Below are 27,428 nucleotides of genomic sequence, written 5' to 3' on the forward strand. Positions count from 1 at the left end.
AATAAAAAATTATGACATTCAGTAAAATTTATTAGGATGATAGGAAAAGTGAAAAGTAAAAGGGAGAGAAGAACTTAATGTAAAATTTGACTCTGAAATCAAGCATTTCATATTTTTGCTTTTGTGAATGGCTTCCTACTTAGTGCCACATGGTTCTTTTTATAAAGGAGCACTTTATACTGTTTTAACTATTTTTTTGGCAAGCATGTGTCAAAGAGACTAGAAATTCCTTAAAAGTGGACATCATTCATATTAGAATAATATAATGGGTAATTAAGTGCTCTTCACATATATGGCACTCAAATGTTTGATGAATGAAAGGGATTTAGCCATTCATAGCTTATGAGTTCTATAATATCATTCTTGAAAAGTCAGAGCCTTCTCACTCTTCTCCCAACTAAAAAGTTTAAGATGTTCTGAGTGCTGAGTTACTCCCCAAGATTTCTATTCTACCTTCTGTGTTAATTTTGTCACAGATTCTTTCAAATCATCTATTTCTTTGCAGGCAACATATTCTGAGAAAGATCACTGACGTCCCTACCTAATAGTTTGATAGGTATATTTTCTACTTCTGATTTTCATTCCGACTTATGTGGAAGACAGAAAAGGCATCAAATCTGCTGAGCTTTATCGAACTCTACAGACACTCAGAAACTAAAGAGCCCTCCACACATCAGACTGACTCTGTCAGCCTTGCATTACAGACCCCTCTTGCTGGATGTGTTCTAAATAAACATACTGTTATGAGCTCTATTTCCAAGAGATGTGCCTGCAAAGTTAGTTCTGGAGCAAGTGAGATCTAGAGACTTAGTAGCAAAATTCTCCCATTTTAAAAACTTGCCTTTTATTAAGCTGATAAAAGTATATATACTAAAAAAAATTCCCCTCAGACACACTGAGAGAACTGTGTACTATATGAGATTAAAGACCACCTCAAGTTACCTCTAGGATTTGAGGGACTGCACTCGAACTGGTAAAACCTGAATTAAGAATTTCATTCTGAAATTTTCCATGTTTTGGAGACCCCCCAAATATCAGTATATACATGTGTATATATATATAAAGGATGTTTGATTTTAACTTGCACCTAACCATAGTTTAACTCTTTATACCTAAATCAAATATAGTATTAAAGCAAGATGTCGAAGTTGTCCTAAGTTAACTCCCTTTATAATGTAATATTCAGTATAAAATATATTTATACTAACCATGAGGAAAAATTAAAATCACAATGAGATACCACTTCATATGCACTAGATGGCTAAACCCAAAAAGACAGACAGTAACAAGAATGTGGTGAAATTCCCACTGCTGGTGGGAATTTTAAATAGTACGCCCACTTTGGAAAATAGTCTGACAATTTCTCAGAAGGTTAAACACAGTGTAACTATATGACACAGCAATTCTACTTAGGCATATACCCAAAGAAATGAAAACATAACCACACAAACTACTATGCATAATAGCCAAAAAGAAAGAACCAACCACATGTACATGAATGGATAAATAAAATATTCCACACAATGGAATATTAGTCAGCAATAAAAATACGTGAAATACTGATACATTCTGCAACACTGATGAACCTTAAAAACATTATGCTAAGTGAAAGAAGCCAGTCACAAAAGACCACAAACTACAATTCCATTTTTATGAAATGCCCAGAATAGGCAAAACTAGAGAGACAGAAAACAGATTAATGATTGCCTGGGGCTATAGAAGATGGAGGAACTAGGGGGGTTAACAGCTTAGGGATGTGGGCTTTCTTTTTAGGGTGATGAAAATGTTCTATAATTGGCTGTAGTGGTAGCTGCACAACCCTGTGAATGTACTGAAAGCCAGAGAGTATACTCAAAAGAGTGAATTGTACGGCATGTGAATTATATTTCAATAAGGTTTTCTAAACTGTATTTAGTTCCCAAGCTTCTCTTAGAACATAAACATAAGCATTCAAAACCTTCACCCTCAAATTATAAGTAGGGTTGCAAGAAATCAATTTTAATTAACAACCATAGTGGATCTTCAAATAATTCCTGTGGGTGATAAGTCTAAACTATGAGCTACATATCACATATACATAGTTTACATTTTAAATTAGATAAAGAATATCTGACCTGTTTAGTTCTCTTAGCCATGAGAGCTGGACTGTTTGTAATGCTACTCCCAGTAGGGTGTCTACTAAAACAAAGTTTCAACTCCTGTGGTCTGTCAAAAAGCTTAAGGTCCAGTCTTGGAAAGTATTTGTAACTAAAATAAAAAGCAAAAATAGAACTGCTGATTTAAAATACATTAACTCTTCATATTATTTCAGAATTTAGGTGAATATTTCTAAACCTCAAATGTAACCAACATTATTCTCCAAAATCCTTGTATACACATTTCTTTTTCAAATATGTAAGATGATGTAATTATAAGATAGACTATCTACATGGAAACTTTGGCTCCTCCCCATCCTATATGTTATTTTCAACCAATGCCTACAACATAGAAAACCCTGATATTTTGACTGAAGAATAACTCTTTCAATGGAACACATGTATTCAATGATAATTTATATTAAAACATTTAGTATATATACTTTGTAATTTTGTTTTTCTTTACAAAAGTACCTTGTATTCATATAAAAGGAAAAATGCCATAATATTTTTATATTAGGGATGTGCCATAATTTAACAAATTCTTTACTGTTTGGACATTTGTAGGTTATTTCTCAACTTTGTACATTTATCTTTGTGAATATTTTGCTTAATTTCTTAGAATAAGACCCTATAAGAGTTTTCTATGGTAAATGTCTATCAAAAAAATAAAAATTATTATAATCACTGTCAAATTATTTCCAGAAAGGTTATACTCATATCCTCAAGCTGATAGAATAAAAATGCTTCTACTCATCATTTGATCTGCATTTCCTTAAATACTAGAAAAGCTTAACACACTTTCATATCATTGACTATTGGGTTTTCTTCTCAGAAATGGCCTAACTTATTTCCACTGGCCAATTTTTCTTCTGAAATATATTACCTTTCCTATTTGATATACTTCCCTGTATTCCAATATATAGTGATTAAAGTCAAAGTAAAAAAAGAGCTCTCTTTCTATAATTGACATGCAATCAAAAGAGCACTTATTTAAATCACTCAATCTCAGGCATACAGTCTTCATTCTTATGGAGTCCTAGTGAGATTATATATTAATTTTATTTTTAGAAACAGTTCTTTTATATTCCCATTGCCCTAGAAATTCTTTTATGAATATAGCCGAAGAAAATAACTGTGTGTACACACAAAGATATAGACAGTAGAAAACTACAAATAAATTCCATAGGAAACTAGTTTAATTGCATGCAATGTAGTTATTCAAAATGACATGGCACAAAAACATTCATTTGCATGGAAAAATGTTCAGACCATTAAAGGTAAACACACATAACAACAAATATGTGCAAGATGAACTAATATTTGTTTTAAGTAAGTTCAAACATATGTACAAAAAAGACAAAAATATATACATACAATTGTTAACAGACATTAAGTATTAGTGCTAAAATGACGTATGAATTATTTTTGTGTGGTTTTCTGAATGTATTAAAGTATTACCATGATCATAATAATAAACAAAATTTTTAATTTCTTAAAAGATTCCCATCCAAATTCTCTAAGTTTATTTTAATAAAGAGTGATTCCTGGCCCTCTACTTTTAAGTGATAGCTTACTAATGCGTAAGAATTTCACACTTTTTCACTGACAACAAAACACCCCAAAAGGAGGGGATCCTCACAAATATTTTTCTTCTTCAGAAGTGAAAATTTTAAAGATTAAAATGTGGTAAATGTTTAGGTTAATAGTGATCAGCATCTGGCTTCCCTTCAAACAGGGCAGTCGGGTTCTTAAATTACAATCCCTGGTGGTATCTCCATAGAATATTCATCTCCACCAGTTCACAGAATACATTTTGAAAATGACCTTTACAATATACATATCTACTAATAGTTGCAAACAATCAAACTATTAAATTGTACCCAAACAACTTGAGAACCATTCCTGGTACCTGTACTTGGGTGACAGATCCTTTCCATCATCAGGAGGCGGCTCAGGTGGCATTATGAATACCGTGTGCTCACTTTTCTGTGAATCATCTAGCTCTATCAATTTGGTATCTTCTGCCGAATCAAAGTCAACCTAAAAACAATTATTTTCTTCAATTAATCTGCATATCAGCAAGACCTGATTCTAAAATGTTGAGACTTGTATTTAAGAAAAAAATATACCTTATCTGTTTTCTCTGTGCCTTTATCAGGAAACAACTAGGAAAAAAAAGAATTCTCAGTGAAAATGTCTACTGTGAATTTAATAGAGACTACCTGAAATTCTAATTTTAAAAACTATTCTTTTTTAATACCAGACAGATATGAAACACTTCACAATGTATTTGGTAGACCCCATACTTGTATAATATTTTTCTTTTGACTAGTTTGTTCATATATCCCTCTTTAGAAGGAAAAGACAGGCAATCACAAGAACCTGACTTCTCGAACCAAAAATTTCATTATTAACAAACTTCTGCATTACTGATTGAGCTTAGTTGCTCAGTCATGTCCAACTCTTTGCGACCTCATAGACTGTAGTCTGCAGGCTCTTCAGTCCACGGAATTTTCCAGACAAGCATACTAGAGTGGTGACTGACAACATGCAAGCTTCTCTAACTGAATGCTATTGGACTATCAATATTTAAGTAAACAAAAATGTTAAAAAGCTTAAATCATATTCCTAGAGTTTCAGATCACACTGATGTAATGGGAGAAAATTTTGCAAGTCTTCTAAGATACACAAATCATTAGGAGCCTATAAAATTACAAAAAGAATAAACAATAGAATTAAAATAAAATAAAATTACAATGTCATAATATTCTACCTTTTTTTGATACAATCTCTAATTTTATAAATACAGTTTGTATAAACAGTAAGTCCTACAACCCACCTAGCAAAAATAAGAGCTCTACGAAAAATGAGAAAAAATACGTGAGTTGTCACTGTCAGAAATCAACATAGGACTACCATGGTGGTCCAGTGGTTAAGAATCTGCCTGTCAATGCACAGAACACGGGTTTGATCACTGGTCTGGGAAGGTTCCACATGCCACAGGGCAACTAAGCCCATGCACTACAACTACTGAGCCTGAGTACTGTAAGTACTAAGCCCCTCGCACCCTAGAGTCCATACTCCGCAACACAAGAAGCCACTGCAAACACAAGCCCTTGCATGGCAACTACAGAGTGGCTCCTGCACTCAGCAACCAGAAAAAGCCTGCATGCAGCATGAATGCCTCATGCTGCCCTTCATCACAGGCAAAAATAAATAAATTTTTAAAAGTCACTTTTTATGAGTGAGTAGAGCCTTAACATATTTCCAAATAGTTTCCATCAGGACAAAAGAAATATAAAAGCAAAAGTATCTGGAAAGACACTAAAACAAACTAACAAAAAAAAACCCACAGGATTTTACCCACAATCCTGGGGGGGGGGTTGGTTTTGGGGGGGGGGGTGTTTTTTGGGGGTTTCTTTATAGCTGCCCTGTGTGGCTTCTGGAATTTTAGTTCCCTGAATACTGACTGAACCTGGGCCCTTGGCAATGAAAGCGAGGTGTCCTAATCACTGGACCACCAGGGAATTCCCCAAACTAAACTTTTTTTAATAAACTACTAAATCTTATCTTGAAAGTGAAAGTGAAGTCGCTCAGTCGTGTCCGACTCTTTCCAACCCCATGGACTGTAGCCTATCAGGCTCCTCCATCCATGGGATTTTCCAGGCAAGAGTGCTGGAGTGGATTGCCATTTCCTTCTCCAGGGGATCTTCCTGACCCAGGAATCGAACCCGGGTCTCCACATTGCAGGCAGATGTCATGTTAAAAAAAAAAAGATTCAGGAGTTTCAGTGATGTTCTTAGTACTTGATACAAAACGAAAGTGAGATTCAAAGAGAAAAATTAGCTGTTTGGTAGTATTAGACACCACAAAGGAAAACAATTCTTACATTAAGTGTAGCACTGAAAATTTGCATGTGTACTTGTGTGAACAAACACACACACACACACCAGAACTTTAATGCTTTCCTCAGATCATTTGGGCTAATAAAACAATAATGATTATAAAGATAAACAAATTATTAAAGCTTTTCTTTAATATTGATTTACAGGACAAACTTTTACCTTTTCTATGCAGTCATCAAAAAAGGCCAATCCAGTATCTTTATCACTTACAAAACTACATTCTTCAATGAAACGAATAAAAATCTGTGTTTTGGATAAAAGGGTGTAGAATTTTGTATAGGCACGATCTCGACTTTTTAAAAATCCTGAAAAAAAAAAAATTAGAATCAAATTCAGATTTCAAAGCAGAACTAGATGTATTATTTTTAAAGTTTTATATATATTATTTTATCTTTATATACAGACATATATAAAAGGACAATAGTCCCTTATGCCTAATTCAACCATGAAAACTCTTAACTTACACAATTAACCTTTGCACTGAAATCTGAATCTCCTAAAAGGAGTCTCTAGCCCTACAGATTTCAAGTAGAAAATTTCTGATACTCTACATACTCTCAAGCAGAAAGGGTCAAATCTTTTCTCGGCAATGCTACCAGACAATTACTTCTGTATCATCTTATAAACACTTCTGCTCTTCTGGCTCTTATTTTATCCATTCCTCAACTAACTGTAGACAGCTATTGACTTTAGAAACACTCTTTCCTTCATCCACTGAAGAGCAGGGCACCTAATTCAAAGTCTTCTCTCCAACTCCTCCCATCATCATTCTTCAACACCCATAAACACCAACCATTCAACATTTCAGAGTTTTTAATTCCCTAACTTTCAACAGTCTATGGTCTGCTGCTGCTGCTGCTGCTAAGTCGCTTCGGTCGTGCCCGACTCTGTGCGACCCCATAGATGGCAGCCCACCAGGCTCCCCCGTCCCTGGGATTCTCCAGGCAAGAACACTGGAGTGGGTTGCCACTTCCTTCTCCAATGCATAAAAGTGAAAGCGAAAGTGAAGTCGCATCTGACTCCCAGCGACCCCATGGACTGCAGCCCACCAGGCTCCTCGGTCCATGGGATTCTCCAGGCAAGAGTACTGGAGTGGGGTGCCACTGCCTTCTCCCAACTCCACCTCAATCACCAACTTCTATACATAGTTTCATACTCCCTGGACTTTTCCTCGTAGCACTATAAACAGCTTTGCCTCACAAATCTCTAATTTACAAATTACTCTCTGTTACTCCTGTCTATCTGGTATGCTTAAATTCTTCCTACCAAGCCTTTTGTGAGGGACAATCTGCAATCCATTCACCCTTTTACATTCTACATACACCGTCCTATTTTCACGTCTTTAGCTAACATTGATTCCATGTCCATTTTAATTATTTTGTCAACACTCTCAATTTTTATGCCCTTTTGTCTTCTTTGTCAAACTCACCTAGTATAACCTAGCTCTGGAGCAATACATTGTCTGCTTTCTCTGGATCTGCACCCGTGTGGCTGAGCGCTAGTTGGGTGGGTAGGGGGTGGAGTTATGTAACTAGGTGAATTAAAACCACTTAACTTACACCTTTATCCCTGACCAGTAATCACACTATACTTCTGGAGTCTGAACTTTCCTTTACTCGTGTTTTCACAGTTATTTTCAGTGTTTAAATGTTCTCCCTCCATGTTCTCCCCCTCATCCCTGAATGGTGATAACTTGCAGAGAAAATGAAAATCATTAACTGAGAACATTCAGTTCAGTTCAGTTCAGTTGCTCAGTCGTGTCCAACTCTTTGCGACCCCATGAATAGCAGCACGCCAGGCCTCCCTGTCCATCACCATCTCCCGGAGTTCACTTAGACTCATGTCCATCAAGTCAGTGATGCCATCCAGCCATCTCATCCTCTGTCGTCCCCTTCTCCTCCTGCTCCCAATCCCTCCCAGCATCAGAGCCTTTTCCAATGAGTCAACTTTTTGCATGAGGTGGCCAAAGTACTAGAGTTTCAGCTTCAGCATCATTCCCTCCAAAGAAATCCCAGGGCTGATCTCCTTCAGAATGGACTGGCTGGATCTCCTTGCAGTCCAAGGGACTTCTCCAACACCACAGTTCAAAAGCAGCAATTCTTCGGTGCTCAGCTTTCTTCACAGTCCAACTCTCACATCCATACATGACCACACGAAAAACCACAGCCTTGACTAGACGGACCTTAGTCAGCAAAGTAATGTCTCTGCTTTTCAATATGCTATCTAGGTTGGTCATAACTCTTCTTCCAAGGAGTAAGCGTCTTTTAATTTCATGGCTACAATTACCATCTGCAGTGATTTTGGAGCCCCAAAAAATAAAGTCTGACATTGTTTCCACTGTTTCCCCATCTATTTCCCATGAAGTGATGGGACTGGATGCCATGATCTTCGTTTCCTGAATGTTGAGCTTTAAGCCAACTTTTTCACTTTCATCAAGAGGCTTTTTAGTTTCTCTTCACTTTCTGCCATAACGGTGGTGTCATGTGCATATCAGAACTATATTATCTCACTATAAAATCTATTACTCTTTCTGCTTTCGTTTATTCCTTACCATGTTTTATAGTAAGTATGACCCTCCCCTCCTATTTAAGACCAAGCCCACCATGAGCCTGGGATACAGCTCTTTCAGTGTTCTCTGGAAGATTCTATTAGCTAGTAACCAGTATACTCAAGTCTCTCTCATTTAAAAAATCTTTCCTCAAACATTTTTTCAAAGAGGACATTCAGAGGGCCAATAAGAACATAAAAAGATGCTCAATATCATTAATCATTAAAGAAATGCAAATCAAAACCACAATGAGACATCATCTCACACCTTTCAGAATGGCTATCATCAAAAAGGACAAAAATAACAAATGTTAGCGAGGAGGTGGAGAAAAGCGAACCCTCATACACTGTCGGTGGAAATGTAAATTGATGGCACCGCTGTGGAAAACAGTATGGAGGTTCCTCAGAAAACTAAAAATAGAATTACCATATGATCCAGCAATTCTGCACTCCAGGATACATATCCAGAAAAAACAAAACCACAAATTCACAAAGATATATGCACCCCAATATTCATAGCTGCACTATTTATAATAGTCAAGGCAAGGAAGTAACCTAACTAGTCAACAGATGGATGGATAAAGAAGCTGTGATACACACACACACACACACACACACAATGGACTATTACTCATTCATAAAGAAGAATGAAATTCTGCCATTTTCAACAACACAGATGAGTTTAATTCTTAGTGAAACAAGTCAAACACAGAAAAATACTCTATATTATCACTTATATATGGAATCTAAAAAATAAAACAAATTAGTAAATATAAAGAAAAAGAACAGATTCACAGATATAGAAAACAAACTAGTGGCTACCATTGGGGAGAGGGAAGCAGGGAGAGGTTAGATAGGGGTAGGGGATTAAGAAGTACAAACTATCATGCATAAGATAAATAGGCTGTGAGGACACACAGCACAGGGAATATAGTCAGTATTTTATAACAGCTATAAATGGAGGGCGTGTGTGCGCGCTAAGTTGCTTCAATCATGTCCAACTCTGTGCTACTCTACTGCCTGCCAAGCTCCTCTGTCCACAGGATTCTCTAACCAAGAAGCTGGAGTGGGTTGCTATCCCCTCCTCCAGGGAATCCTCCCAACCCAGGGACTGAACCTGCATCTCTCACATCTCCTGCACTAGCAGGTGGGTTCTTTACCACTAGTGCCACCTGGGAAGCCCCCATAAACAGAGTATAGCCTGCAAGTATTGTGAATTAGTAGGCTGTGTTGTACACCTGTAACATATAAATGCTGCACATCAATTATACGTCAATAAAATAAATAAAATGAAAAACTATTCCTTAACAAATAAGTAGATCCTTTCCCTTTCTGCCATTTTTCTTCTCAATAAAGGGCACTTAAATAAACAATAAACCATCCACTTGGTTGTTAAAGACATGAAGCTCCAAGTTGTTCTTGACATCTCCCTCATACATCCCATATTCAATTACCAAGCTCTATCCAATTTACATCCTAAAAATCACTTTTCCATTCATGCTATCAAATAATCCAGGTCACTTCATTTGAACCAATGCACTAATCAACTAATAAGTAGAGCCATACTTTGGGTGCCTCCAATTGAATCTCTGCAGAGAAGTCGAAGAGGTTTTTTTGTCTGTCTGTTTTACAAACATAAACCTGATCCTATTACCTACTTAAATATCCCTCACTGACTTTCGATTACTCTTAGAATAAACACTGAAATCCTTCATTGTTCCTAAAAGAGCCAACATGATCTGGCTTTCATCCACCATTTCAAGTATGCCTTTGAAGGTCAGTTTTTCCTCCAGCCTTTCTGTTATGCTTCAGGGCACTGTACATGCTGTTGTCCTTACTAGATCACCTTGAAATACTACTTAGTTGAGAAAAGCTCCAATAAAACAGAAATAAATAATTCTTTCCAAGCAGTAATAAGAAGTCTTTTCTTCTAATGGATCTAGGCAATGATCAGCAAAGTCTACTAATATAATTAAATGAAAGGCTGATGGGGAAATTATAATGAATAAATGAGTCTGATAACACCTGAACCCATGGATCAATCTTAGGAGTACTAAAAATGGTTCAGCTCAGTTCAGTTCAGTTGCTCAATCATGTCTGACTCTTTGTGACCCCATGAGTCACAGCATGCCAGGCCTCCCTGTCCATTACCAACTCCCAGAGTTCACCCAAACTCATGTGCGTCGCGTCGGTGATGCCATCCAGCCATCTCATCCTCTGTCGTCCCCTTCTCCTCCTGCCCCCAATCCATCCCAGTATCAGGGTCTTTTCCAATGAGTCAACTCTTCGCATGAGGTGGCCAAAGTATTGGAGTTTCAGCCTTAGCATCATTCCTTCCAATGAACACCCAGGATTGGTCTCCTTTAGGATGGACTGGTTGGATCTCCTTGCAGTCCAAGGGACGCACAAGAGTCTTCTCCAGTAGCACAGATCAAAAGCATCAATTCTTCGGCACTCAGCTTTCTTCACAGTCCAACTCTCACATCCATACATGACCACTGGAAAAACCGTAACTTTGACTAGACGGACCTTTGCTGGTAAAGTAACGTCTCTGCTTTTTAATATGCTGTCTAGGTTGATCATAGCAATTATATCCATTCTTTAAAGTCATGCTCTTCTTTCCATGAAGTCTTCCAAAGACTTTATGATGAGTATCTTTAAGAATGTTTCCTTTTTCTGAATGTTTATGCCTTCTCACTGAATGATTATGTAAAATCTTTTTCTGGAGTATTTGTTCTATTTCTTAAAACATGTTAAATTATTTTCCATTGGGTATCCCAAAGAGATAGATTTTGTACTCCTCTATATCCCTAAATAATAACTAATTGAACTTAGTAAGTGGTAACTAAATATTTGAGAAATAAGTCATCCTAAACCAGAAATAAGAAAAGATAAAAGGATTATTGGGAAAATACAGATTAAAAAAATAATAACTGCAGGGCCAAAATATAGATATGTAAAATAATTATCATTATGAATACTGATGTATTTGTAAGTTTTCCACTATATACATAAGAACTGCTGAATATCAACACAAATCTTTGTAATTTCCTATAACTACAAATACTAAAGAGAATGAGTATGGTATTTTCCTCTGGAACAAGGCTGTACTTTTCAAAAAATTTTTAACACTGGTGGCTTTATTCCAAAAACTATTTGTTAGAGAATACTGTAAAGCCAAGAATGTATAAGGTCAAAAATTTTACAAAGCTGAGAAAACACCTAAAAGCAAATGACCAGCTTCATTCTACTGAGATAACTGATCACAGACTACTATAAATACAAGCAACATCTTTGACATTTCATAATTAAACACCTCCAATTTCAAATTTCTCAGGAAAAAAAATTAGATATAAAAGTTAAAAGAAATTCTATTCATAGAACTAGATTACAAATACACAGAAGATCACCATATTTTAATATAAAACTTCTAAGAACTTATACAGTAAATATTTCTTGGTAGTACTACCAAATAGAAAATTTTTTCATTTCAATAAAAAGTATTTATATTTTCAATGCTACTCACCCTGTCGGTCAAACAATGAATCAGCAGCTGTAGCTTTATTTGAAGGAGCTTCTGTGATCGGTCTGAGATATGTTCTGTAGCCCTTTAAAATCGATGCCATAAAGCGCAAAAATGCCTCTTGAATTTCCATCTCAAGTTGTGTCATCTTCTTTTGCCAAGAGAAATCTGCTTCAATTGGAGTCATCTCAATTGCTGAACCTTCTTGAGTTTTTCGGTGAACTGACAAATGAAGAAAGAGAAATGAATGACATTAATACATAATGTTATACATATATAATAACTCAAAAATAAAGGGAACTGTCAAAATAAAGCCCATGGTTTCTTGAAAATCCTCTCCACATTAATGTGAAGGGATCACTGTCAGAGGCTCACAGGAAGGCACAGAAAGCACGCTCAGACACCAGGAACCACAACAGTAATTTCTCACTACTGGAATTTGTTTTGCAATGAGACTCCCATTAAACACAGCAAAACTACATTTCAATTTAAAAAGAATTTTTTAATATACATTCTTTCATTAAAAATATCCCTTCTTATAGTTAGGGAGTTTGGGATCGACATGTACACACTACTATATTTAAAATGGATAACGAACAAGGACCTATTGTATAGCACAGGGAAATCTGCTCAAAGTTATGTGGCAGCCTGAATGGAAAGAGAATTTGGGGGAGAATGATACATGTATATGTATGGCTGAGTCCCTCTGCTGTTCACCTGAAACTGTCACAGTATTGTTAATCAGCTATACTCCAATATAATATGAAAAGTTAAAAAAAAAATTCCTTCTTTTTTCCTCACATTTACCTGAGAATAGCTGGGGATACAATTTCTTCAAGGTGCTAATCAGATTTTTGCATGGCTTTTTGGGAAGCTGCTTCCAGTTCATGTTCTTCTTTTCATCTGATCTATTAAACAACAACATAATTAATAAAGTCTGCTATAATCTGTCTTTACTTAAACAAAATTCTTATGTCAAACTAAAAAAGAAAACGGAAAGGATATTTATACTGACGTTACAATTTAAGAATCTGCGATCTTAAATGACCACTTAAATTCTTAAGTGATTTCCAAGAAGTTCTCTTTTCATTTCAATCAACCTCAGCCAAATTTGGTCATCTCATTCCAACCCTCCAACACAGACTTTCATTAACTGGAGTCATGAACACAACACAAATATTGTTTCAAAGTTACATTTTAGAATTATAATAAGTGTTAAACTTAACTGACTTGAGACTTAAAAGTACCTATTAGAAGCAAATCTCAACAAATATCAGAGTCAGTAACATACAGTCTGTACGTTACAAATAGTAACAAACTCTACAAAGATGAAAGCACTATGTGCCAACCATGAGCTGGAGCTAATGCTATATATCAGGCCAATATCACTTATGAACATCAATGCTAGAATCTTAAATTTTTAGGTATATATTTCAGGGATATTTTTGAGTATATTAACCATAAATTCAAAGAAATATGCATAATAATGATCAGAGAGGCTCTGGCCATACTTTAAAATTTAACTGCAATCTAAATAGCCATCAACACTGGTAAATATTGAAAACAAAGTAGAGCTACATGTATCAACATAGAAATGCTCATAGAAAATGCTAACGAAAACAGCAAATCAGAAAACTGTACAAACGTAAAAACTTTGAAAGCATGCAGAACAAAATATCATTTATACTAGTATAAATATAGTGTATATTGGTGGAATCTGGACTCTTAGTGGAAGATTCATGCAAATTATTTACATTATTCTCCATAATTCTTTGGTACCTAGAACATTTCATAATTGTATAATTAAACATTCAAAACTATTTTAGAAATAGTGTTTTGATCTATAGAAATTATATAGAAGTTATTTAAACCTCGGCAAAATTAACAATCTCTGTATTATTTTATTCAGAATAGCAAATAAAATGGGGTAAATCTTTGAGCTACAACTTCAAAATAATTTCCAAAGCACCACAATATATCCAACCTTGAAGTAACTTTTTCAGGGATAGTTACTAAAAAATAACAAAATGTGTACTATGAGAAATATTTAGTGCTTGCCAAGTAGCTCATTGTTTCCAGGCAATAGGTAAATCTAAATGTCCACAGTAGAGATCGATCAAGAAGGTGGACTAAGAGGATATGGCGCTCACTTCCTCCCATCCACACACCAGAAGACACACTGACACGCGGAGCAATCCTCATGAAAAACTAACTGAAAACTGACCGGTGAGCTACTGTACCACCAAGGCGATAAGACAGATACACATGGAAGGAAATAAAAGTGATGTGAGTTCGGACCTGTGTCCATGGAGGGGACTCAGAGGAAAGAGAAGATTATAAAGTGGACACCCACCCAGAGGAGGGAGCAGCGAGAGCCAAATGCTGGGCACCGCAGTCCAGGAATCCTACGCAAGGGAGACAAGCCTGTTTGGAGAACTGCTGGGACTAACAAGAGGTAAAAGAAAAACAAAATTTTCAAAATGGAAACAGTTTAAGAGCTCTCAAGAATAACATTAAATGTACCAAAATTCACCTTATAGGGAGGGGTACCAGAAAACAGAAAAGGGGATCAAAATTGTATTTAAGGAGATTATAGCTAAAAACTCCCCAAACCTGAGAAAAGAAACATATCCAGATAAAGGAAGCACAGAGGATCCCAAACAAGATGAACCCAAACAGACCCACAGCAAGAGATAACCATACTTAAAATGGCAGAAGTTAAAGGTAAACAGCAAATTCTAAAGGCAGCAAAAGAAAAAGACATTTTGAACAGACCAATCACTAGTACTAAAATTGAATTTGCAATTTTAAAAAATTTCCAGAAAACAAAGTCCAGGACCAGGCAGTTCCTTGGGGAAATTCTACGAAACTTCTCTTTCTAAGAGTACTTCAAATTATTAAAGAGGATGAAACACTCCCAAATTCATCACAAGGCCACCAATACTCTGTTATCAAATCCAGACAAAGGCACTACAAAAAAGACAATTACAGGCCAATATCTTTGAATATAATTGCGAAAATTCTCATCAAAATATTAGCTAATCTAATCCAACAATATATAAAAAGGATCATACACCACAATCAAGTTGGACTTACTCTAGCAACACAAGGATGGTTAAATATAAAGAAATCAATCAACGTGACACACCACAGTAACAAAAAGAAAGAGGAAAACCACACGATCATCTCAACCGACATTGTAAAAGCAACTGAAAAAATTCAACCACCATCATAAAAACTCTCAATAAAGTGGCTACAGAGGGAACAAATCTCAACATAATAAAGGCCATATATGACAATTCACAGCTAACATCATATTCAATGGTGAAAAGCTGACATCCTTCCTGTTAAATTAAGCATCCAAATTGGAAGGGAAGATGTCAAACTGTTACTCTTTATAGATGACATGATACTTTATATAGAAAACCCTAGAAGTACAACACAGATGAACTTACCTATAAAACAGGAAGAGATTCACAGACACAGAGAATAGACTGGTGGTGGACAAAGGGGAACAGGGGAGGGAGACAGATGGACTGGGAGTTTGGGGATGGACGATGCAAACTATTACATTCAGAATGGATAAACAAACCCTAATGTACAGCACAGGGAACTGTATTCAGTATCCTGTGATATACCATAGCAGAAAAGAGTATTAAAAAAGAATGTATGTATGTGTATCACTGAGTCATTACATTGTACAGCAGAAACTGGCACAACACTGTAAGTCAACAACACTTCAATTAAAAAACAATTTTTTGAAGAAAATCCTAAAGTCTCCACACAAAAACTACTAGAACTAATAAATGAATTCAGCAAGTTTGCAGTATACAAGATTAATAGACAGAAATCTGTTGCTTTCTATACAGCAATAATGAATTACCAGAAAGTTTTTTAAATAAATTCCACTTAAAGCTGTATCAAAAAGAATAAAATATCCAGAAATAAACTTAACCAAGAATATGAAAGACCTACACTCTGAAAAGTCATGGAAGGAAAGTGGAGATGACACAAAGAAATGGAAAGATATCCCTTGCTCTTCTTGAACTGCAAAAATTAATATCACTAAAATAGTCATATTACTCAAAGTAATCTACAGATTTAATACAACCCCTATCAAAATACTCATGACATTCTTCACAGAAATAGAACAACTAATCCTAAAATTCATAAACCACCACAAAAAACCTCAAATTACCAAAGCAATCCTGAGGAGAAAGAACAAAGCTGAAAGCATCACATCCCCGATTTTCACTGTACTACAAAGTTACAGTGATCAAAACAGCAACAGCAAAAAACAAAACAAAACACAGCAACAGCACATTTTATGTCTGGCAAAACACCAGACACATACATCAACTGAACTACACAGCAAGCCCAGAAATAAACCCATGCACCTACAATCTATTAATCTATGATAAAGGAAGCAAGATTTACAATGAAGAAAAGACAGTTTTTTCAACAATTGGTGCTGGGAAAACTGGAGGGCTACAGGTAAAACAAATGAGATTAGAACATTCCCTCACACCAAATATCCAAACAAATTCAAAATGGATTAAAGGCCTAAACATATGACCTGAAACCATAAAACTCTAAGACAAAGAGAACAAAGGCAAGACACTCTTTGACATAAGTCATAGCAGTATCTTTTGGATCACTCCCCTAAGGCCAAATAAATGCAAAAATAAACAAATGAGAACTAATTAAACTTAAAAGCTTTTGAACAGCAAAGGAAATCATCAACAAATCAAAATGATAACCTATGGAACAGAAGAAAATACCTGCAAATGACTTGACCAACAAGGAATTAACACCCAAAAGTGACCAACAAGGAATTAACACCCAAAACATCTCCTAAAACTCAGTATCAAAAAAGCAAACAATACAACTCACTATCAGCTCATACATCTTATTATCAAAAAAGCAAACAATACAATAAAAAAATTGGGCAGAAAGAACTCAAGAGACATTTTTCCAAAGACTTACAGATGGCTAACAGGCACATGAAAAGATGCTCAATATCACTAATTACTACAGAAATGAAAGTCAAAACAATTTTGAGATGTCACCTCATATCTGTCAGAATGGCTATCATCAATAAGAAGATAAACAACAAATGTTGGCGATGATGTGGAGAAAAGAGAACACTCACATACTGTTGGTGGAAATGTAAATTGGTAGTGGCACTATGGAAAAAAGTATGGAGGTTCCTCAGAAAACTAAAAATAGAATTACCATATGACCCAGCAATTCCACTCCTGGGTATATGTCCAGAAAAAAAGAAAACACTAATTTGAAAAGATATATGCACCCCATTATTCATAGCAGCACTATTTACAACTGCCAAAACACGGAAGCAACCCGTGTCCATCAACAGATAAATGAATAAAAATTATTAACAGACTGGTTCCAAAAAGGGTAAGGGGTATGTCAAGGCTGTATATTGTGTCCCTGCTTATTTAACTTATATGCAGAGTACATCATGAGAAATGCTGGACTGGATGAAGCACAAGCTGGAATCAAGATTGCCAGGAGAAATATCAATAACCTCAGATACGCAGATGACACCACCCTTATGGCAGAAAGCAAAGAACTAAAGAGCCTCTTGATAAAAGTGAAAGACGAGTGAAAAAGTTGGCTTAAAACTCAACATTCAGAAAACTAAGATCATGGCATCGGGTCCCATCACTTCATGGCAAATAGATGGGGAAACAATGGAAACAGTAACAGACTTTATTTTGGGGGTCTCCAAAATCACTGCAGATGGTCACTGCAGCCATGAAATTAAAAGACGCTTGCTCCTTGGAAGAAAAGTGATAACCAACCTAGACAGCATATTAAAAAGCAGAGACATTACTTTACAAACAAAGGTTCGTCTAGTCAAAGCTATGGTTTTTCCAGTAGTCATGTATGGATGTGAGAAAATATAAAGAAAGCTGAGCACCGAAGAATTGATGTTTTTGAACTGTGGTGTTGGAGAAGACTCTTGAGAGTCCTTTGGACTGCAAGGAGATCCAAACCAGTCCATCCTAATGGAAATCAGTCCTGAATATTCAGACTGATGCTTAAGCTGAAGCTCTAATAGTTTGGCCAACTGATGCAAAGAACTGACTCATTGGAAAAGACCCTGATGCTGGGAATGATTAAAGGCAGGAGGAGAAGGGGACGACAGAAGATGAGACAGTTGAATAGCATCATGGACTCAATGGACAATGAGTTTAAGCAAGCTCCAGGAGTTGGTGATGCACAGGAAAGCCTGGCATGCTGCAGTTCATGGGGTCGCAGAGTCGGACACAACTGAGTGAGTGAACTGAACAGACTGGTAAAAAAAGTGAAAATCTGCCATTTGCAGCATCATGGATGGTCTAGAGAATATTATGCCTAGTAAAATAAGTCAGACAAAGATAAATACTATGTGATATCATTTATATGTAGAATCTAAAATACAAAACAAACAAAAAAATGAACACAGCAAAACACACTCACATTTATATAAAACAAACTAACGGTTACCAGTAGAGAGAAGAAAGGGGAGAGGGGCAAGATAAGGGTATAGGATTAAAAGACACAAACTACTATATACAAAATAAATAAGCAACAAGGATATACTGTATAGCAGGGGTCCTCAACTTCTGGGCCATAGACAGGTACTTTAATGGCAGTATTAGATTAGAAATAAAGTGTACAATAAATGTAATGTTGCTCAAATCATCCCCTAACCATTCCACCCACCCCCAGTCCATGGAAAAATTATCTTCCAAGAAACTGGTCCCTGGTACCACCAAGGTTGGGGACCACTGCTGTATTGCACAAGGAATTATAGCCATTAGCTTTTAGTAACTTTTATTGGAATATAAGCTATAAAAATACTATATCACTATGCTATACACCTGAAAATAGTGTAATATTGTAAATCAACTATACTTCAATTCTTAAAAGTATTGAAAGCTCAATAAACAAACATAGTATGGACCTACAACAATACCACAATTACAGTTTTCGAAATACAATGGTAGATTCATTTCAAAATTATTTTTAAAGGTACATCAAACGTTTTCTTCCTTCCTTAAGTTATTCTTCAGGTTCATGCAAGCCTATTTCCCCAACCAGTTCTACTGCTGTGACCACTGAAGTCTCATCCCGAATTCTTCCTCTATTCATTTTCTACCAATATCAAACAGGAAAGAATAAAAGCACTCCAGGATCTGGAATTTGACATTTACACTAGGGAACTTTCACTATGTACTGCTCTTTCCCACTTTGCTGTTGTTATTGTTGGGCAATGGCGTGTGGAGGGAGCACCTAAACACCCATCTAGAACTGGATGGATGACGCTGCTCTTACAAGTGTGGTACTCTACTCTCTGAACCCTCAGTTACCACTGCCATACAAATTTATCACCTCTGTAAACACAAACTGTGATTGATTTTTAGTATCAATTTCTCTACAATCCCTGTAAAATTCAAATCTTGAACTAAGGCAACAGCATAATATTACCCTATATTGTGACTAAGGTCACTATGTTGTGACTTACACATGGATTCTGAATTAAACCTACATATCATATCTCTTGAGCTCTGAAAGCAGGGTTTATCCTTTTTCTTTTTAAGAATCCATATTATCTTCTGATAAACATAAACATCTCCTGCCTACTGTTAACATTGTTATCCAATATAAACTATTATAATACTGAACACACTGAATCTTTTTCAAACCACATAACATTCCAGGATTCTGTTACCTGTCCTGACTGTGAATCACTGAATTGAAGACTTACTAACAACTTTTAAAAGTAGCCAATTTGTGTATGCTTTCAAAGAGCTACAATTACATGTGGAGAAAAATATAAAGGGAGATAACATAAAAAGAATCAACTTACAGATATAACATGTTTGTATCCAAGTCAATGCAAACAACATCTTGTGGTGGGTCATGAAGATCAAAATACCTTGAGTCAACTCCAACTATAAACGGTAAAGGTGCACTGAGCACTGCCGCCAGTGAAAGAGGACACAGGGGAATATACGGGCACTGCCACTGAAACGGAAAGATCATCTGGGAAAAAAGTTTTAAGAAATTAACCAACTTTTATTGCATTGAGAATTACGTAATTAACTAACAGTACTGACAGGGACGTTAAAAAGCAGCTAAAGTCTAGTTTCTTTCACTTTAAACTTCATTCCAAAATATAAATGACTATACAACATTACAGGTTAATCCTATGAACCACTGTGATTAAAACCTTTAGGCATGACAATGACCATAAGCACAATTAAAATGCTAACAGCTCTTTGAACGTTAATTCTCATGTCTATAGGAAATCCACATTCCTATTTTAAGGAGAAAGGGAGAGAAGGGGAAAAATTGATGGAAATTTTATAAAACAAATTCATGACTTTTAACTGATGCATTTCATCCGTCTATTAAATTTCAAGATAACCTCTGATTAAAATTCAACTAAGAACACCAAGAGCTAAACAAAACAAAAAATTTAAACAATTATCTTGGGAATAATAATAGTCAACTAAAAATTTCAACAAAAAGTTTTCCTAACTGCCCAAATAAACATAAAATGATCCACTTCAACTAATATTAAAATTTTAATCACTGATGACAAAATCTTTCCTCTATTATAAAAATCTTTGTAATCTTTCAAGGTCTAGTTCAATTGTCACCTTACCCATCATTATTCACCCCAAATAATTACCTACAGCATTTACTACCTCTGCCAGTTATTCCAGATGGTTACACAGAATTGGAATTTTGTCTTCAATCATTTACTTGCTTTCTGGCAATTGAGCACTTAACATGTACCAAAAACTGTTCTACATGATGGGGCTATAACAGTGTATAAAACAAAGATCCAATGCCCTCATGAAGTTTAGAGTACAGCAGAAGAGTCAGCAAACTTTTTCTGTAAAATATACAGAGTATTTTATGGCTTGCAAACCATAATGCATCTGTCACAAATTAACTCTGCCTTCATGTATGAAAACAGAGGAAATATATAAATAAACGGCCTATGTTCCAGTAAAACGTATTCACGGAAAACAAACGGCAGCCAGGATTTGACTCAAACACCCGGTCTAGCAGGAAGAGAGAAAACAAAAAGAAGACATAATAAACAGACTATGTGCCATGTGAGAGAGTGCTAAGTGCTATGAGGAAAAGAAAACAAAAACAGCCAGGCCAAGTGAAAGGTCCCAGAGTTTAGAACAGTAGAGAAGAAAGAGGGAAAGCAGGCTGTATTATTAAACAGGCCAAACCGGGTAGGCCTCATTAAGAAAAAGACACTGGGCTAAAACTTGAAGGTGGTAAGGGATTTAGTCAAGGGGATATCTAGAAGAGCACTTTGAAGAAAAGGAACAGCCAGGGCAAAGACCGTATGGTGTGAGGACTGCCTAATATGCTCCAGGGGTAGCACAGGCCAGCACAGCTGGAGCAGAGTGAGCAAAGGGGAGAGAAGTTGAAAAGGGGATCAGAGAGCAGAGGGACAGAAGTGCTTGCAAAGGACCTTGCAAGGACTCCAGATTTCCTCCAGTGAAAACTGACTATCTTCCATTCAACAAAAGGTACGTTACACCTCCAACTATGTAAGAAATTTCAGAATAAAACTACTGAACAACAAAATACAACATCTTTATCTTTGACTTTTTCAGCACAATCAAAAATACAGTCAATTTCACAAAAATACTCACTGGTTCCACCAATTCTTGCTATAGGGCTCCATTAACTCTTCAATATTCTTTGATATTAAAATTATTCTCCTTTTGCATAATTTATCCTATCGCCATTCTTTTCAATTTTCTTCTCTTTAAATGATAAGTTGCCTTACTATCAAATCCTCATTTATCAATAGTCTTGCAAGCAACATCAGTTACATAAATTTCAAGCAATCTTGCACTTTAATAAGATTTCCAAGTTCATGTTGCAAGAGACTAAACTACAAAGATTCAGAGACAGGGCAGCAGATAATCCCTAAAGTTTTATAGGAAGGAATGTCTGAGTGGGAACTTTCTAAAACTAGTCAGTTTATTAACAAATATTTTCATGTTATAACTACTTTTGCTTTCACATGCAACTGGGAGGTTTGGAATAATTAGTATATAACAAGGATCTTTGCTCCCCCGTGAACCATCTCAAATAGTTATTAGTGTTTTCAGTCCTAGCAGCATTTCTTTGACCAGATTAAGATCTTGGAGACATACCCCATTTGTCGATTCAACAAGTATTTACTAAGTGTTTACTCCATGCTATTTAACTATAATAAGTGCTGAGGACATAGGAGTGAAAAAGAGACCTAGATCTTTACCTGCATGACAGTAAAATGGGGAAGGGAAGAGAGAAGAGTCAACCATTCTAAATTAAACAAATAATGGAAGATAGAGAAATGAAACATCCAAAATTCAACATTATGGACCTATAAAGCCCTAATGATCAGACCTCTTTCTAATTGCAATGGGATGCCATCAAGAGGTTTTAAAACAGGAGAGGACTTATATTTTTATTTATGCTTTTCACAATAGCAAAGCATCTATACATTATTCAATTTTACAATCACCTAGATTTTCCTGTACGTTACTGGCCCACAGTGATTAACAGTTCAAATCGGGAGAAGTTAGTCATGCCCAAAATTTTAGGGCAGCTGAAACTGACTAAAGCTTCTCATTTAATACAGTAAGCTTCATTCACAAGTTCTATTTTTATGTAAACATATAGCTTCTCTGAAGAACTCCAAGATATGAAAAATTAGAAACTGAAATTTTCTCTCAATACAAATTACTTTTTTTCTTTATATTATCTCTTTGCCATTCTATTACATTTATGTTAAACAGTGGTAATTTCAGAGTTGCTTTCATTGAAGGAAATTTCCCTTCAGAGTAAAAATTCTCTCAAAAATTCTGTACTAAAAAGAAAATTCTATACTTACAGCTACAACAGCTTCAGCTACTCCAGTCAACACAGCTGGCCTCAGAGAATGCAGCAAAATCTTACTCTCAAGTAAAACAAAGAGCAGGAGTGTTGCACAATTCTCAGGACCCAGATTCATTAACAAGGTGCTGAAGTTAGCTCCACTAGAAAAGGAGAGAAAAGATTATGAACTATTTCGCCAAAAGGTATTAAGATTTGCTTATTAAATTATTTTCTGAATATTAATAAGTTGAGAATATAATATTAACCTCAAGTCCTGATTTAGGGCCTGATTAAGTTTTCATCACTAAAAACTAGCAAAGTTAACGAGATGGTGTAACAGAATGATTCAAACTCATCCTTCAGAAACAAAGGGGCATTTATCAGGAAAGATCTTCCTAAAGAACAGCTGTTTGCTGCTAAGTCACTTCAGTCGTGTCCGACTCTGTGCGACCCCATAGATGGCAGCTCAAAAGAAAGAAGGTAGGGGTTGGTGGGGAGACAACATTTGCAAAGTTCCTGAGGCAAGAAAAACCATCTGCCATGTTCAAGGAATTGAAATAAACATATTGTGACTAAAGCATAGGAAAGAAAGGGGTGAATACAGTAAGAGATTATGCCCCAAATAAAAATATTTGCATTCTCCAACAATATTAAACTAGCATTCTCAAAAAGACACACTGCAGTGTGAATAAAAAACTGAAAAACAAGAGCAAAAAGGTGCCAATTAAGAGGTTCATAATGAAACAGTTCAGGTAAAAGACCATGCGAAGCCTGGACTAGCAATGCAGAAGAAGAGAACCTAATAGATTCAAGACAGTTTAGAAGGTAAAGTCAGTTTACCTGAAATATTTAGTAATAAACTGGATATGGGGAGGGGAGATGAGAAGAAGACGGAAATACTCCCTACATGTGATCTTTCAACTCTCTTTAAGTGTTTCATTTTTAAAATGGTGAATGACCTCTGCCATCCAACCAGCTATCAAACTTAGAAACATTAAGGCTATTCTCAGTTGGTAAAAATAGCACAGCTCTATTATGCTCTTAAAATATTTTAAAGTATTCTGACCCAAGTGAATAAATCTATTATTTTATATACCATTAATTACCTTAGTGGTAAAGGTGTAGAAACTGGTTGTGATAATATTAATGCATCGTGGACTGACAGCTTAAAAAAAGAAAAAATATGATAAATTAACAAAGCCAGTTTTGAAACCTAAATATTTATATCAAGGGTAAAATGGAAAACTGTTTAATATGCAGACTGATACAGTTTTGGAACCATGTACTAAAATATAAAACAACAGCTGTATTTACTTAGAAGTATATAGTTCTTTATAATTAAATGATCAAATCAAATGAATTTTGATTCAGTTAGTCAATTAAAATACATCTATTTTTAAAAAGTAACTGCTTTTTAAAAGCCTTTTATGTACTAACTCTATATTTGGCAACTACTTAATATGTATTAACACTTGCTGAACTAAAATACATTCAAGATTAATACCTGACTATCCTATATAAGGTTGGTAATTATCTTAGAAAAAATGTTTAAATAGCTTGCCTCTATAGATCAGACTTAAAGTGCCAGTCTACAAACTGTTCATCGGTCTAGGAAGAAATAGTATATATAGAGAAACTGATTTAGAAACTTTTATGGCAATTTGACATTGCTCTCATATCCAATTACATTATCAGTGAACTCATGTCTTTGGACAGAGTATAGACCTGTTCAAGTCTATACTGACTGTTTATGTCACAAGCTATATGCTTATATAGGTCTGCCATCGCCTGGAAATAAAAAAGAAACTGGTCCTTTAACAAAGACAGTTTGAAGAGCACTATTACAGACAACTTTACTTATGCCCTCCAACCATACTGATTTCACATTTAATATTTACTAAGTCACTCTGATATTAAAAACTTGCCCTCAACATAATTCTGGGTTTCATGTTATTAAAATCAGCTACATAAATTTAGGCCACAAATGGATCAATGATGATGTCATGAACAAGTATTATAATTATTATAATTCTGTATACCCTAAGTTCAAAAAAACAGTACTAAAGAGTATTCGCTAAACATGCAAAATATAAGAATTCAAGGACTTAATGGATGCATCTTGCTCCACCTCAAACCCAAGGGCCATAGAGTCCACACTGCAATGACTGGAGTGAACACATGCAGCGCTCCCCTCAAACATATTCTTTTTTTATTACCTGTACCAGGATTCTTGGTCTTTGAGGTGAAGGAAAAGGGATGTTTTGCATAAAATGTGAAATGTGCCTAGAAAAAATTTTAGAAATAAAGACAATTACTTTTCTAAAATACTTCATGGATTTTAACAGATCTTAAATATAATTTATCATTCTGGATTTGACAAAGCCACTTACCTAAAACTTAATAAACAAAAGTCAGTGTGCCATTAGAAGTCAGAAAAGATGTGACTTTAAAAAGACAGTGACTCCACATCTATTTTTCTGGCTCACAAAACATTTCCATGACAAAGAGAATTACAAATTGAAGGGAAAACATGTAGAGGTCAGTCAACACTAAAACCAAAACCTTACTTTAGTATCAATCAAAGGAAGTGAAAGTGAAGTCACTCAGTCCTGTCCGACTCTTTTCGACCCCGTGGACTGTAGCCTACCAGGCTCCTCCATCCATGGGATTTTCCAGGCAAGAGTACTGGAGTGGGTTGCCATTTCCTTCTCCAGGGGATCTTCCCAACCCAGGGATCAAACCTGGGTCTCTCACATTGTAGGCAGACGCTTTTACCATCTGAGCCATCAGGGAAGTCTCAACTACCTCACCCTTAATTTCTACATCAGTTTAGAGATGTTTTAACTTGAAATGGTCTTTTGGATTGGTTGGGGTATATGTGCATCAACAGCTATTTTTCTCTTGGTTATTCGAGAATGAGCAGGAAGAACACACACAGTGCAACGTGTATCTTTCTTCCTTAGATGAATTCTCAAAAGAATTCTCACACTTTTATGTGATTGTTCTCACCACCACTCCTCAGTTTTAAATTTGAAGTCAGGGATTCTGTGAAGAAGCGAGCAAGTAAAAAGTAGGATGACTGTGATTCTCCTTCCCTTTCAACTCTATGCAAAGTTAGGTGAACAATGAAATGTACATATATACATCCAATTTTTCCATCAGACACCCTTCAAATCATTATACATACTTCTCAATGGGAAGAGGATGTGGTCCAGACACAGAAAGTTTGTAGATAAACATGAGAAATTTTCTAAAAGCTTCAAAAAAAGGCCAGTGCGAGAGTAAACAAATGCATTTGTTTGAATTGATGGATTTAGAGACCATTTTTCTCTCCACAGGTGTCAACAGGCCCAGCTGCATAAGCTGTTTTTCTGTTAGAAGTTCTCGAGAGTAAGGCTCATAAAACTGGATTGCAGCTCCATATACCTACAGAGTAAAACAATTTCATGGTAAAATTTGAGTGTTTTTTAAAACTTAATTTCTCTCTTTCTCGATTCCAAAAGAAATATTTGCTTAGAGTACGTATGACAGATAAATAAAAAAAAAAAAACTCAAGCACTGCTGATGGGAATATAAAATGGTTGCAGCTATGGTGGAAAACAGTTGGCAGCTCCTCCAAAAGTTAAACAATTACCATGATTCACCTATGTATATACTCAAAACAATAGAAAGCAGGGACTCAAATATTTGTACACCAATGTTCATAGCAGCATTATTCACAATAACCAAAAAAAATGGAAACAACCCAAATGTCCACCAACAAATGAACAGATATACAAAATGTGGTATAGTCGTCCTTCAGTATTTAAGGGTGGTTGCCTCCAGAACCCCCAGAGGATACCAAGATCCATGAATGCTCAAGTTCCTTATACAAAGTGTATGAGTAGTACAATCAGCCCTCCAGATCCACAGGTTTGGTATCCACAGATACGGTGGGCTGACTGTACATATTCATGAAAAGAAGGGAAGCAAAAAGCAAAGGGGAAAAGGAAAGATACACCGATTTGAATAATGTCATATACTCTTATGTATTATTCATCCCTAACAAGGAATCAAATTCTGAAAAATATTGCAACATAGACAAACCTTGACAACATTATGCTAAGTGAAACAAGCTAGACACATGAAGACAAATATTATATGATTCCATTTAGATATGCTACCTAGAATAGACAAACTGGTAGAGACAGATAGTAGAAAAGAGGGACATACGGTAGGATTAGAAGAAGCTTCTGTTTCAAGTGATGAAAAAGTTCTGAAAATGATAAGTGATACTTTTATAAGTCTTGTAACTGAGAATAGATAAATGACACTTTTATAAATCTTCTAACACTATATATATATGTGTGTGTATGTATATACATGTGTATATATGTCATATTTATGTCTGTGTGAATTACA

The 27,428-nt window shown here is 35.7% G+C and overlaps 1 protein-coding gene across 2 annotated transcripts in view; it reads right to left on the minus strand.

The window, feature by feature from the left end:
• DENND4C (DENN domain containing 4C) overlaps window positions 1–27,428 on the minus strand; it is a 112,631-nt gene that overhangs the window by 46,448 nt on the left and 38,755 nt on the right. For both annotated transcript variants that reach the window (XM_018051919.1, XM_018051918.1), the window contains exons 6-16: window positions 26,215–26,453; window positions 25,244–25,310; window positions 24,134–24,192; window positions 23,044–23,188; window positions 19,993–20,168; window positions 12,921–13,021; window positions 12,117–12,335; window positions 6,203–6,348; window positions 4,268–4,303; window positions 4,048–4,178; window positions 2,115–2,247 (exon numbers count right to left, since the gene is read on the minus strand). In XM_018051919.1, coding sequence (XP_017907408.1) covers window positions 2,115–2,247; window positions 4,048–4,178; window positions 4,268–4,303; window positions 6,203–6,348; window positions 12,117–12,335; window positions 12,921–13,021; window positions 19,993–20,168; window positions 23,044–23,188; window positions 24,134–24,192; window positions 25,244–25,310; window positions 26,215–26,453 — 1,452 coding nt within the window. The remainder of the gene's footprint in view (window positions 1–2,114; window positions 2,248–4,047; window positions 4,179–4,267; window positions 4,304–6,202; window positions 6,349–12,116; window positions 12,336–12,920; window positions 13,022–19,992; window positions 20,169–23,043; window positions 23,189–24,133; window positions 24,193–25,243; window positions 25,311–26,214; window positions 26,454–27,428) is intronic.

The sequence above is a fragment of the Capra hircus genome, chromosome 8 (genome assembly GCF_001704415.2).
Source record: "Capra hircus breed San Clemente chromosome 8, ASM170441v1, whole genome shotgun sequence".
NCBI classification, from domain to species: domain Eukaryota; kingdom Metazoa; phylum Chordata; class Mammalia; order Artiodactyla; family Bovidae; genus Capra; species Capra hircus.